General features: G+C 31.7%; 1 protein-coding gene across 1 annotated transcript; it reads left to right on the forward strand.

The window, feature by feature from the left end:
• Nucleotides 1-666: 666 nt before the first annotated feature.
• On the forward strand, nucleotides 667-10,627 carry LOC134687637 (uncharacterized). The gene is made up of 12 exons (XM_063548082.1): nucleotides 667-791; nucleotides 3,293-3,433; nucleotides 4,035-4,114; nucleotides 5,442-5,513; nucleotides 5,728-5,869; nucleotides 6,245-6,391; nucleotides 6,775-6,848; nucleotides 7,326-7,397; nucleotides 8,009-8,168; nucleotides 8,859-8,959; nucleotides 9,417-9,522; nucleotides 10,335-10,627. The coding sequence occupies exons 1-12, from the start codon at nucleotides 761-763 to the stop codon at nucleotides 10,580-10,582; spliced, it is 1,374 nt and encodes a 457-aa protein (XP_063404152.1). The 5' UTR covers nucleotides 667-760; the 3' UTR covers nucleotides 10,583-10,627.
• Nucleotides 10,628-14,215: the final 3,588 nt, after the last annotated feature.

The raw sequence follows: 14,215 nt of genomic DNA on the forward strand, positions 1-14,215 counted from the left end.
AATGTCAAAACTGCCCGATGGAAACGATGGAAACACGAATGCAATACGATGTTCACAGATGCATTCCCGGTGACATTACGATAGTGAGGATGGTGATACGAACTCAATACGAACCCTCAACATCGGACGCACCTTCGGGGAATTTTTAACATGTTAAAAAATTTAGAACCCTTCCCGAAGTTGTCCCCGAAGGCTAGAAAAGCAGGCCGATGGTTAAAGATGGTTAAAGATGGTACTACGAATAGCCCGATCTGGATACGATCAGTCCCGATTTTGAAATGTTTTACAATCGTGTTGCCATCAGCGTACAAATCGGGACAGTGTGACGCGGGCATTAATCTAATGCTCATTTTGGTATATGAGTTTCAAACAGTATATGTTGTGCTTTGTAATGCATGGTCCTGTATCCTTAATTATCTGAACGTAAAACCTAAACACCATGTACATTTTTTTTCCATTTTTCCTTAAGAATGATTTGTATGATTTTATTTTAAAACTCTGTTCAAGAGGCATAAACGATATCTTTAAACTGTTATTTTCTTTAAAGAAATGTATCATGATTTGTTTACAAAGGATGCATAGTAATCGTTGTTCGTTGGCTTGTAGGAGATTAAATTGTATTTGGTAAACTGGAGAGTATTGTATGTTCGGACTATGTCCTATGTAGGTCAATCATATATAACAGAAGTTGTTCTACTTCACAGGTTAATAGAGAGATAAGAGTATCACGTTCGATATTAGAAATAGATTCATATGTAAAATGATGGAATTACTTCGTTCTATCGTGTTTGGTAAGTCTTATTATTTCTTTTCGAAATATGGTAAACAATTGACTTTCAGTCACAAAGTTATATGGTTTAAAAGACATATTTACATTAAAGTAGATATAAAAGGGAAACTGTTTAATCAATCCTATTATCTTAATAATGCTAAACTTTATAATTGTTACTCTTAAGAATTGTCTTATCAATATTATAAGGTTAAGTAGAATATAGGTTTTTTTGTGATCTTAGAAGCAAACCTTAAATGCTGCTATAGGTATTTAAGTCAGATTTTTTGTTACTAACATGTCGCGAAGAAAAAGCTAATTGAAATACAATATGTATTCGTCTTGTATGTAACTTTATCAACAATTATCACATCATATGGTCGAATAAGAAAAAAGGAAAATATTGTATTGAAATAAATGTGTTTGTCCTTATCCAAATCAGGAAACTCGAACCTTACTATCGTAGATATTTTATTTAACAATTTGACATTTTTGGGTTGAAGACAGATATTCTTAAGTCTCTAAACAAATGCTTAATAAGTCTAAGACTACTTTCTAGTTGGTTTGCTCTGTATATATGAATGTAATTCAAGACATTATCATGTTCAAAAGAACGTAATGAAGCTTATGAGTGTCGGTCTAATTTTCTTTCGTTGATTTGCATATTCCATTCTGTAGTATGTGCTCACTTGGTTTTTTTTACTTTGAAAGCTGAAATCATTTCTTTAATTGTAAAGTTTTTTTCAACTGACCTCATTTTCAATTTCGAGATGTAAGTTCTAATCAAATGGTAAAATCAAATGTTCAAACACATCAAACAAAAGAATAACAACTGTCATATTCCTGACTTGGTACAGACATTTTCTTATGTAGAAAATGGTGGATTGAACCTGGTTTTATAGCCATAAATCTCTCATTTGTATGACAGTCGCATCAGCAGATGCGTGAACAAAACAAACATACATAGGAGGTAAAAAATCAAATTAGGGGTACAGCAGTCAACAGTGTGTTATAATCTTAATCACAATTAAAACTATATACCAGCTTTGATTATTTGGAATATCTCCTAATTTTCACTTCTTCGTACTACATTTGTATAAACTTCAAGATTTACCTGTATTAATAAAAACCGGGTTTTTTTTTAAAAAAAGGGATTATTTTCGAAGGGTTAGATATTTCGCAGTGGTGTCTTTCCGTGGCTTTGTTTGGACTTTTTGTTTGCTTTTTGGCCTTGAATGATTGTCCCATATATTTTATTAACTGTTCATGTGCATTCATGTATCGCAGATCAAATTTATTCGTTCATAATGTGTTAATTTACGTTTTTTGATCGAGTTAAGCCTGCCAATTTTATTGTGTGTTTTTCTGTGCTGAGATGTTATGTTATTGTCAATCTGATCATTGAATTGTTTCGTCCTTTCGTCAAAATACCGAATAAAAATTGCTTTCGACTTATATCAACTTTACTTTCAAACAACAAATCCAAATGTTTTGATACTTACGCTTTGTTGTAACGAATGGCTTCCTAAAACTTAATCACATGAACAATAAGATGTGTGGAATGGTTAACAATGAGACAACTCTCAACTAAAGACTTTATGAAATAAAAGTTTACATATATAGGCCACCGTACGGCTTTCAATGATGATAAAAACAAAAATCCATAACGCGTAGTAACTTATAAACATGTTCATAGGCTGTATAAAATTTTTAAACATGATTCGGGTATCAAAATCAAAACATTTTGTGTCAGTTTACTTAAAGTCGTATAAAACTTTGAATTAAAAAAAAAGTTAAATGTGATATATAGTTTTGACTATTTTTTTCTATAAAAAATATGAATGCTCCGATATTGAAGTATTGTCTTCACAGCCACGAATTCGCCGATATTTCCCGGTATGCAGTGACTTTTACTACGAGACATTCCGTTAGTACTACGGCTACCGCATAGCGCAAGTGCGAGAGGAAAACCCTTATGAATAAATGTTAACAAACGTGGGTTTTTTTTAGTAAATAGACATAACAAATTATTTAAGAACAAATAAAACAACACATTATTAAAGAGCAAATAAAACAACAAATTATTAAGGACAAATAAAACAACAAATTATTAGAGAACAAATAAAACAACAATTTATTAAAGAACAAATAAAACAACAACATAGTACCCCAAAAATTGAAAACAACACGTTTAATAATTTCAATGCGTCCGAAGTGCTATTCTGGATTTACCTTCATCAGAAACGCTCAAAGCCAAACAACTGTTGAGGAAAAGTTTAATTAACAAATGGGAAAACTTGGAAAATAAAAAAAGAAATTTTATGACTTTTTCAATTCACTTATCTATCATGTTCTCCGTTTGCTGTTTTATTTTGTTTAACAATGTCACGATCGGGTAATCTTTGGTAACAAACTCAATAGTTAACTGACTTACGATCACCAATCACTAAATAAAATATTATATTAGACTGATATCATATAAATAAAAGTTGAATCTCGACTGTTGCTACAATGTTCTTTCAGTCGTGTTGGTTTCAATTTCGTACGCTGATGTTTGTGAAGATGTGGATACGAAGTCATGTGAAATATTAGCTGCTTTACGTACAGATTTATGTTCCAATCCTTGTTTATCTAAGCTGTGCAACCGACATTGTGGCCATTGCCGTAAGTTTAACTCAATTTTCATTAAATAAGGTAGGTTAATATAATATACTTGTTGTAACAAATGGCTTCCATAAACTTAAACAAAGATGAAGATAAGAACATGTGGTATGTGGAGAGTTGTCTCATTGAAAATCATACCACATCTTCTTGTTTTTATCTGTGATTACGTTTATGGAAAATATTCGTTAAACAAATATCTTAAGTTAAATATAAAAATTGTCTTGGCAATTATTTATTCTAATCAATCACTATTTCTATTCTATTCATACATTTGTTTTTATTTAAAGAATTGCCTCTGTAAACGAAGAAATGTTTGACTTCATCAATCTGTATATTTAATCTTGACTTATTGATTTATTGTTGCTAATCAACCATTTGCAAATATGACAATCATGCATGACCATATATGTTCATTATTTTCGGAATATAATCAAAACAAACAAATATGGCTCTAATTGGAAAAGTGATGTTTAGGAGATCTTTGAACCTTTACTTATCTGAATATGATTAATATTGATTTCACTGGAGAGTGGATGCGTACTTACAAAAACTGTTTTTCTGTAATGTACTAATATGTTTGATCATTTTTTTTCTATATAAGCTGTTAAGTGTTATCAGTGCCATGAAATTGATGATCCATCTAATTGTACCAATCTCATTGCCTGTCCAAGTGCAGATCACGTGAGTATAAAAAAGACCATCATTGGTGCACATCTTTTTATTCTTTTACGTATGGAGTAAATCTGTAAATCCCTACAAAAAATGCAATCAGCAGGTAAATAAAAAGAGGCCTCTGTAAGGACCAAGATAGGTTAACACGTCCTTGTTGACTCCATGCTATTGGTTCAATATAATCTATTTATTTCAAATTGATTTTATCCAAATTAACCAAATTTTCTTAATAGAATATATATGTATGTACTAAATAACTTTAGATCTGTCGGTCAAGAACAATCATATGAACAATCGGATTGATTTATCAATTTATATTAAAGAACAGCAAAAGGCAACATTTAAAAGTACGTTGTAATTTTAAAAGATACATATCTATCTACTAAAAAAAGTATTGAAGTCTTGATTTAGCACTTTATTTTTAGGCTGTCATTACGTACGTGGAATAACAACATTTTTTTATTTAGTAACAGCCGATGATATATTTATATGTTCTTAAAAGCATATTGATTATGTTAATGTTTACTTGGTGTTAACCTCCAGTGAAAACTATTTGATGAATATCCGGACATTCACATATCACCACATCCTGACCCTTTATTGTAACTCCGAACCAATGATTCTTTGCTCTTACTCCTAAATTCCGCGTGCTTTACGGAGAAGCAACACATATCCATATTTTAAAAGTCTTTGATTTTGATCTTGTGTGTAATCAAAACAACGACCTCTCAAACTCGAGGTAAACACGCTATATCTCGGGAACAGGTAGATCGTTTATCATAGTTACCTCAACCGCTAACTAAAGTACTTCGAATGTAATTTAAATACGAACACTGACAACTGACGCCTAATAACGCTATTTAGTAACTGAAAGCTACATATAACGCATAGCATTATACAACCGCTATCTACCATCTAACATTATAATGCACAACCGGAAATTGAAAACTAAACAAGCGAAGCCTCCAAGGATATCCGATGTTCATCATAGTTAATAGCGAAGGACGCCATAGCTTACAAAATATATGATATTAAACATGTTAAAAATGAGTCTACAGCAAAATGTGTTTTAGGAGACCACTTTAGGGAGAGTAAAATAAGTGGTCTCTTATTAAAGGCGATCTTTGTTCCAATTTATATGAAATGTACCACAGAGGGATCTAAAACTGGTGGTCTTTTATCATAGGTTTTTGACAAATACAGATGGTCTCTCAAGCAGGTTCGACTGTACTTTGACCTAAATAGTTGTTTACTTTTAAGAATTATGAATTAGATAGAGAGTTGTCTCATTGGCACTCATACCTCATCTTCTAATACTTATATGTCTTATTTACAGTACTGTTATACCACACAGACATTTACAGACGATTTCACAGAAGTCTACAAAATGGGCTGTGCCATTAAAAGTGTAAGTAGAACAATTAGTTTTCTTATTTTCCGAGAGAAAAAAAACAATCTTATTTTATTTGCAAAAATTATCAATATAGTTGTTGCCGTTAAATCTGTATGATTTTATTAACCATTATTGTAAAAACATTTATTCTCACAAAATAAATCGATCAAAGTTCCAAGTTCTACAAAAGTTAATGTTATCAGTATATGTATAACAATATGTATTATAGGTATGTCAGCAGTACCTAGGTGGTGCAGAAAGTATGACAAGAAATATAGATGTAAATGGAGCTTGTTGTATGCAGGATAAATGCAATAACAAACTACCGTTAGTCATCATGGGCGCAGAGGTTCCAACAACACAACAACCAGGTATATTATGTCATATACATTTGTAGTTAAGCATAAACAAAGATAACGGATACATAAATTGAAAGAAATCAATAAACTTTATCGAGAAAAGTTTTTCTTGCAACTTTTTTCCATGTACAAATCTTTCAAAATAAAGTTGATGCTACTTCGAATGAAATATATGTCAATACACATACAGAATTATTTATTCCAGAAAAAAGAATGTTTTTCCTTACTCTTTCATCCGCTTTTTGAACCTGTTTAAAAATCGAACATATAAAACCCCTCTGCGTAAAAATATGTGTTCCAATCATCACACTTCTACATATTTATAAAGCTGATGGTAAAAACATTATGAGTTATTTTTGGTTTGAAATCTTTTCTTATTTTTTTAAGTTACATTCGTTAATACAACAGCAGACCCCAGTTCATGTAAAAATCTAGATGATGGCGTATGTCAGAGATTAGCAATGGCAAGCCCAGGCATATGCTCTGATAAATGCTTTGCCGAAAATGTTTGTCCACGTATGTGTGGATCATGTTGTAAGTACACTCTTAACTTGTAGCAAGACTTCACCTTTTCATCGGTTTCGTCTCGGTATTACATTTTTAATTTTTGTTTTCTTTTTTACCCTTTTTCATATAGTCAAAATTACACTAATATCGTTTACAGCTTATCCATAGGTTAGCTGAAACGCATTTTTATATAAATTAATGTATTAGATTTTCTAAAACTTGTTGTCTTTTTTGTTTGTTGTTTAGTTGTTGTTTCTTTACATTTATCTTTCATCGAAACATATTGTATTAAGCATCCAATCCGTTCGAGAATTACTTTATTGTTGTTTGCCTAACGTTCAATTCAAACACATATATTATAATATTATTACACAATGATAATGCTGCATTTGTCAATATATATTTTGCAGTGAACTGTTACACTTGTAATGATATTGACAACATAACAGACTGTACAACCATTAACGTTTGTCAATCTGGACACGTAAGATTAATAATATATATTGTATGTATAAAATCAGCAAAAGATATGAAAATATTGTCTGTTCTATGGTTTTATCAACTTTGATAAAATCCAAAGCAAATGAAACTCAAGTCTCGAATGTTTAGATCATAGAAGACATATCGTTGATTTATTTTTGACAGAATAGAGGTTTCTCTTGAAGCGCCCAAAATGTACGTTAAACTTACGTTCATGTAGGAGATTTATCTGACATACATAGCATTCAACTTATATTGGTGATTAAACACTGGTTACAACTGAGTTGTCTTCCTTTTGGCAGAATTCAGTAGAATCTGTTTGGAAATAGTGTTAAAAGGCTTTCGCCTGACTCTGTATACGTATATGAAAAACACGGTATTTTTAACAATTGAAGACTAAAGAGTTGTCAATTTTTGTTCATCTGAGAGAAAAAGACTTCTAATCATAATAGTTTTGCAATTAAGATGTATTATTTTTTAGGAATGTTTTACCCTTGAAACATTAAGCATTGATCTGAGACCAGTGTTCAGAGTTGGATGTATCGAGGAAAAGGTGATTATTTATATTTAAAACGCAATTTCTATCCAATTTCAGTTTAAAAGAGAAAAACAAAGAAAACTCTATTTGGATCAAATCGGGAAAACCAAAACGGGGACCATGGCTTCGTACGTACATGGCAATAAAAACATTTGCACGTAACCCACAATGTGTTGCCAATTTGTTCTCATTATGTGTTGTTATACCACTTCTAAGGAGAGAGTTGCATGCCCATTTTCTATATTGTCACTACACACGATTATGTAATACAGTGGTTCTACTTTGTTGTGGTATATCATATTTTTTCGTTAATATGTTTGTACATAAATCGGAAAACTAGTTTTCTCTTTTGTAATGGTTACAACTATTATTATTTGTCATGTCTGGGCCTTAATTGCTTTCTATAATGTATTAGTTTTGCTTATTCTTACGGCCGTATGGTGATCCATTGTAGTTAACTTAAACATCATTTGTTCTCTTTTAGAAAGTTGGTTCGTAAATAAACACAAGGCTGTTATTTTGTAAATTCATGTGAGCAAAACCCTAATTTGATCATTTGTGTTTCCCGGTTAACATCTTATTGAAGATTGTTCGGCTAAGACTTATTATTTTCTGCATATTTTCAGTTGTGCTCGCGATTCCAGGCTAGCACCGGTAATATATTTGGCCGACGGGATGGATTTTCCTTAAAAGGAGGATGTTGTAAGAGCGATTTGTGTAATGACCATGTGGGAACGATAAACAACCAACCGACAACAACAACAACTCAACAACCAACAACATTAGGTAAGTACTCATTAAATGTTTAATGGTGTCAAAATAACATTGATTTTTCTGCACCAAAACACAATTCGGCATTTGATATCAATTCAATGTTGCCTTAGAACAGAATCTGGAAAATATATACCCTAATATAATTAGTTATCAAAAGTACCAGGATTATAATTTAGTACGCCAGACGCGCGTTTCGTCTACATAAGACTCATCAGTGACGCTCATATCGAAATAGTTATAAAGTCAAATAAGTACAAAGTTGAAGAGCATTGAGGATCAAAATTCTAAAACGTTGTGACAAATACGGCTGCGGTAATCTATGCCTGGGATAAGAAAATCCTTAGTTTTTTCGAATAATTATGTTTTGTAAACAGGAAATTTATAAAATTGACCACATAATTGATATTCATGTCAACACCGAAGTGTTGACTACTGCGCTGGTAATACCCTCGGGTATGACGATTCATTAAAACCAAATACTAAAGGAACTGACAGTTGTTTTCGACTCGGTCCGTTTATTGGTAACGTTCGATATTGTCAGTTTTTATGGAGATCCTCATTCTTAATTTACATTGGAGTTCGGAGTATTTCTGTTATTCTTTTTTGTTAGAATAAAGTTTATACTGTAATATACAAGTAAGATTTATATGTTATCATGATATGTAATTTGTATAATGATATGAAGTTTGTTTTTTTAATTAGGTTGTACCAACTTACATCAGCACTGTCCGGCAGGATTCCACTCTTTAGATTCCTCTTGCTACATGATTGGACCACAACGGATGTCTTGGCAAGATGCTAAGGTTAAAACTCAATATTATGCATTTGTTTTACCCTACATATTCCCCATGTAAATGTCTAAGTCAAATAGCTTTATTTTTCAATTTGCACGGGGTGTTGACATATTATTATCAGAGGTAGTAGTAGTAGTAGTATAAGTATTTTGATCTATATTTTTATTTGAAATATTACTGTAATGAAAGTAGCGTTCAACAACGTCAATCAATTAACCAATCTGTTGAAATTACAGCAAAATGCGTAGGTTATAAACTCGTCATATATACCAGGATATTTACTTTACAATAGCAAACGGACTTGCAAAAAAATATCCTAGTTTGTAATAACTAGGAATCATTTCAACCGCTAACTGACAGTCTAATTTAATTAACTTTGAAATTCTAAAATCACGCAAATCTATACCAAGAGATATCTTTTTTATATAACTAACGTCTATTAGTGTTATTGTTTTTATCCCTTCAGAGCTACTGTGAGTCTCACTGTGCCAGACTAGTTGACTTTTCATCTAGGTCTAATATGCAAGATATTTTTGCTTTATTAGTTCCACATCGTCAAGGAAACTATCAAGGTTAGATTATATTTTGTTTTTCATTGAACCGTGATTAACATTTAATTGTTTTCGATAAAACGATACGATAATGATTAGATACAATTTACTGATATTTCTGAATGTGATTTAAATAAGTGATACTAAAAATGTGTTTATTTGAATGGCCTGTCCTGTAATGTGTAACGATATTTCCATTGGCTTTTCGTTAAGACAGTAATAACTCTCATATTTCACCGGGCTACTTTCCACCCGTAAAATTTCTTCCATACTATACATAACGTATTTATATAATCACCCACAACGCTCGTTATTAAATTCTATATGCAATGCTGACTGAATTTATCACATACTTGTTTGGATTTTATTGTAATTTAATAATTAAGGTCGTGAAAGATCTGGTATCGCATTATTTTAGATCGTGAATGGGATCATGTAAGAGATTGTGTCGTTTATATGTCATTGCAGTAATTATTAATAGTGATCGAATCATTTTGTAACTATATAAGCTTATTATGTCCGACAGCTAAAACAGGACATTAATGACTCGTTCATTTTTTGTTGGGAAATATTTTTTTATGCTATAACGGTTGAATGACAAAGGACCTGGGTTTTCAATAACATCTTATGAACACACTAATCCGTCGTGCCCTTACGCAATAACTTCCTTTATCTATCCGTCCGTCAATATTTATGTATCGTTTTTAATAATTATATGTTACGTTGTTGTGAAGAGTTAAATTATTCTCAGTTTTACAGCAATGTATTATCATTGTTTTGTCTTTCTGTTTCATTCATATATTTCTCATTTTCACTCATTTATTTTTTTTAAGACGAAAGAGTATGGACCGATGCTACATATAGTCGGAGTAATTGGGTATGGAGTCACAATGGTAATTACATCAGCTCACGTTCCTTTAGAAATTTGGTTCATTCACACTCAACCACCCATGCATGTGGATTTGCAATGGTTCATACCAGTTCAGGAGGGATTATTTTTTCACCTACTACAACCGAAGACTTGATAGCCGATAGGTGTAGCGCAACATATCTTCCACTCTGTGAAGCTTCCAGAAATTAATTTACCTGGTTAATTCTCCAGTATTGTATGTGAAAGACAGAATGTGAATAAGTAATAAATTAATTGAATATTTGTGTTGTGAATGTTAATTGATATTTTTTGTTTATAATTTCGAAAGTGGTTTGATTTTTGTGATTTTACTTTTTTTTTAATTAATGTATCTTACTCATACATGGCTTTTATTCCTTTCCGAGTTTAGCTTTACATTTGGGCTTTTTCCGTTTGCTATACCCGCCAACGTTTGTTTTATATTTCGGATGTAGAAACAGTTTTTCCTCAATCACTATGGAAATAAACTCATCATAGATACCAGGACTAAATCTTGTATATACACCAGACGCGCGTTTCGTCTGCAAAAGACTCATCAGTGACGCTCGAATCCAAAAAAGTTTGAAAGGCCAAATAAAGTACGAATTTGCAGAGCATAGAAGAGTCATTGATTGTTGAAAGCGCATTGGTAGCATTTATGATGTAACGAAATATCAAACTCCCTTTGCGTGCTTTTGTACTAATTTAAAATTTTATCACAAGATTTTTTTTAAACATGTAGGCATATTAAATAAAATAATGTTCGTACATTAAAAAAAAACAAAAATATCTTTTCCAAGACCATTATTTCAACCGTTGGAAAAGACTAAATCTCCCTCTTGCCGACTAGATCATCAATTCAGGTGAGGCAGGATTCAAACAGAAGTTTATAATAAAGAATTGAAAGACACTAGCATTTTTCCTTTCTTTCACGGTCCACTTTAAAAAAAAAAAGTTCTATCACCTTAATGATTGCGTAAATATTCTCATCATAGATACTAGGATAAAAAAAAGAATCAACCATTAAAAGAGGAAAAACAACAGTTCAAGTTTCAAAATAAATTTTCACCATGAAATAATAAGTTATATGGTTTGCTTCTAAACCCTCTATGAATCCATAGTCTTAGAAAATTCCATTAGGGGTGGGACCAAACGCAGAATTTCCCATGGATTTTACTTAACATCTATGGTCCTTAGTGGCTCAGAAGTGAACCGGACGTATTTACCTGCCGAGTTTTGCAAAAAAAATAAACAATGAAATACAACAACATCAACAGATGACATCACCATTAACAATAGACGTGACCTCAGGATTTCCAAACGAAATTTAATAACCACTTTTAAAATGATCCATAGGGTCCTCGTGTGACCTATCACTGCGTCATAATTTACCGGCGGTGCTATAAAGTAGTAAAATTTATAGGATAATAATAATAAAATTGATTACGGAAATGGGGCATTAGTACCTTAGGATTAAAATATGAATTTAACAAAAAAAAGTTTTGAATAACTTTAAAATTTATACATTTCGCAATGTCCGGATGACGACAGTTTGGTATAAACATATCCAACATTAGTATGCCGCTGTTCAAAAGTCACAAATTGACTTAGAGAAAAACTAATCTGGGTTACAAACTAAAACCGAGGGAAACACATCAACTATAAGTTAAAAACAACGAAACATTGAAACACTAAAATGCAACAAAAACAAACGACGATGGAACATACATAGAAACAAACTATATGATAACAGCTGCCATATATCTAACTTGGTATAAACATTTCAATGCCTGGATGACGATATCAAATGTTGATTTACGATCAAAAGAAGTATCAAATATATATACAAATTAGAATGAAAAAAGAATCAGGCACTAACTTAAAACATTATATGTTGCAACAAAAATTTGAATTTGAAGAACACGCACACCAAGATTACAAGAAAAGGGTGAAAAAAAATATTAACGGAAACATTACTATAAGACGTGTCACGGTACTTTTCTATCCCAAATTCATGTATTCAGTATTAATGTTATATGTGTTATTCTCATCGTATTTTGTCTAATGCTTAGTTCGTTTCTATGTGTGTTACATTTTATTGTTTTGTCGTTGTTCCCCTCTGATATTTAATGTGTTTCCCTCAGTTTTAGTTTGTAGCTCGGATTTTTTTTATATATCGATTCATGACTTTCGAACAGCGGTATACTACTATTTATTGCCTTTACTTTTAAGTAATTATTCATGAAAACCATCATCAAATATTAGAAAAAAAATAACTGTAACATAGATAATCAATGATGTGTTTAGAATGATGTTTCCGATCTTCTGTCCTCTTCATGAATTATTACCGACTAGCTTCTACATGTTCTATCAATGGTGTTACATGTTACGTATTAGATACTAGTAGTTTTAGAAAGACATCGAAAGGTCATTCACACTGTTATCGCTATTGTGTGTGAAGGATATTCCTCGATTACGTTCATATAATATTAAGTAACTTTAGATAAAACATTGTATATATGATTATCTTGCCACCTAACCTGAGTGAAGTAGAAATCCTTGTTTACACATTTGCAACTTTTTGCATTTACGAACTTATAATTATTTTTATGAAAGGGTATTAACTGAATGACATGGTATTTACTGTCTCTCTAAAAATTTCAAACACTATTGTTGTGGCTATACTTAGTCATATAACAGAGGCAACAGTAGTAATCACAGAAATGCCAATCAAGGTAAAAAGAAAAAATCCGTAGGTAATTGTACAAATACAAACGGAGCCAGTACGTTTGTCTCGATAGTGTTAGTGTCTCAATGGCTCATGTTATGCATGCAATACATGCCATACAATACATGCCATGCATATTTACAATAAGTAAACAAAAATCACATTGTCAGTTCATAAATCGGACGTTTGTTCCGGTATCTTAACGTTTAAGACAGTAAAATGTTGTCGTTAATGACACGAATGATAATGACCATAAAACTTATGATGTGCCGATCTCACTCGTTATTCCTCGTATAAACTCTTTTGTGGTAGCACTACCCTAATAATGAAATCTATAATTTTACAGCATCCACGAGAGTAACGTATAAGCTGGTAACTGTAATTCGATTGTTAATATTACAGTGGAGAAATGGGAAGAAGACAATTGAATAGATAAAGGCATCAATCTTGTCATAGATTTCAGTCCTCGAGCCGTGTCTTTATAAGAAAAAAAGATCATGAATTAAAGCAGACCTTAGTGTTTAAGATGAATTCTTTGAAATAAATTAACAAGGACATATATTATATGTGCACTTCTATGTATTAAATGTAGACATTAGTGGTATACCGCTTTTCAAAAGTCATAAATCCATTTAGAGAAAACAAATCCGGGTTCCAAACTAAAACTGAGGGGAAAACATCAACTATAAGAGGAAAGCCACGAAACAACAGAACACTGCAACAAATACAAACGACAACGCAACAAACATAGAAAAGAACCATTAGATAACAACTCCCAATTACAGGACATTTTAAGAAAAAATGGTGGATCTTACCTGGTTAGTGGTTAGTGTGGGTTTTTGAGTAACCGAACATCTTCAATATATATGAAAGTGAAATTAAAGGAATTTGGATGAACTTTGCTCCTGATTGTGTTTGGAAATGGCTTACATAAATTATGTCCCTACTGTTTGTTAAAATGTTAATATATCAAACTAAACATACAATAGTTTGCATGACCTACAACAAGGAACTTGTGTCTAAGATGCCCATATTTTTCTCGAAAAGTTCTATTTGTTGACACAATGTACTTGTTTTTGAATATAAGGAATCTAAAG

This window comes from Mytilus trossulus, chromosome 10 (genome assembly GCF_036588685.1).
Source record: "Mytilus trossulus isolate FHL-02 chromosome 10, PNRI_Mtr1.1.1.hap1, whole genome shotgun sequence".
NCBI lineage: Eukaryota > Metazoa > Mollusca > Bivalvia > Mytilida > Mytilidae > Mytilus > Mytilus trossulus.